Below are 531 nucleotides of genomic sequence, written 5' to 3' on the forward strand. Positions count from 1 at the left end.
GGCTGGCGCGGCCCTACTACCCGCTCTCCGCGCTGCTCGCCACCGCCTTCCTGCTCGTCCGCAAGGTCCCGCCTCTCTGCCAAGGGCTGCCTTCCCAGCGGGAGGATGGCAACCCCTGCGATTTCGACTGGGTGAGACGGCTCGGCCTGCTGGCATCCCCGGGCCTGGCCTTCCTCTGGGCCTGCACCCTCCGGGCCTGGCTCTTCTCCTGCCCTCCCCTCCTGCTGAGCGTGACCCCCTGGGTCCGGCCCCCCTCCAGTCACTGCGCCCCTGCGCTGGGCTCTCCTCTGGGTCTGCATCCCTTGCCCTGCTGGAGAGAGGGGGCAGTATCCAGTGGCGTTGCTCTGCTAGTGCCTTCCCGCTGCTGAGGGGTTCCCCAGGCACCGGTGAGGATGGGAGACTGTGCCTGTCACTGCAGGGGCAGCCCCCTCTCTATGCTGTCTCTCACTCAGGATTCAGGAGGGAGAGGAGCTCCAGGAGGAGGCAGGGAAGCTGGCAGGGACTTGGGCCTGGCAGGGCCCGGCACAGCTA

General features: G+C 68.7%; 1 protein-coding gene across 1 annotated transcript in view; it reads left to right on the plus strand.

Annotated features, from left to right (window-relative positions):
* Nucleotides 1-3: 3 nt before the first annotated feature.
* TMX2 (thioredoxin-related transmembrane protein 2) overlaps nt 4-531 on the plus strand; it is a gene marked incomplete at its 5' end in the record, with an annotated part of 2,329 nt that continues 1,801 nt past the window's right edge. The window contains one exon of the mRNA XM_010292366.1: nt 4-131. Coding sequence (XP_010290668.1) covers nt 4-131 — 128 coding nt within the window. The remainder of the gene's footprint in view (nt 132-531) is intronic.

The sequence above is a fragment of the Phaethon lepturus genome, unplaced genomic scaffold (assembly GCF_000687285.1).
Source record: "Phaethon lepturus isolate BGI_N335 unplaced genomic scaffold, ASM68728v1 scaffold34558, whole genome shotgun sequence".
Lineage (NCBI taxonomy): Eukaryota > Metazoa > Chordata > Aves > Phaethontiformes > Phaethontidae > Phaethon > Phaethon lepturus.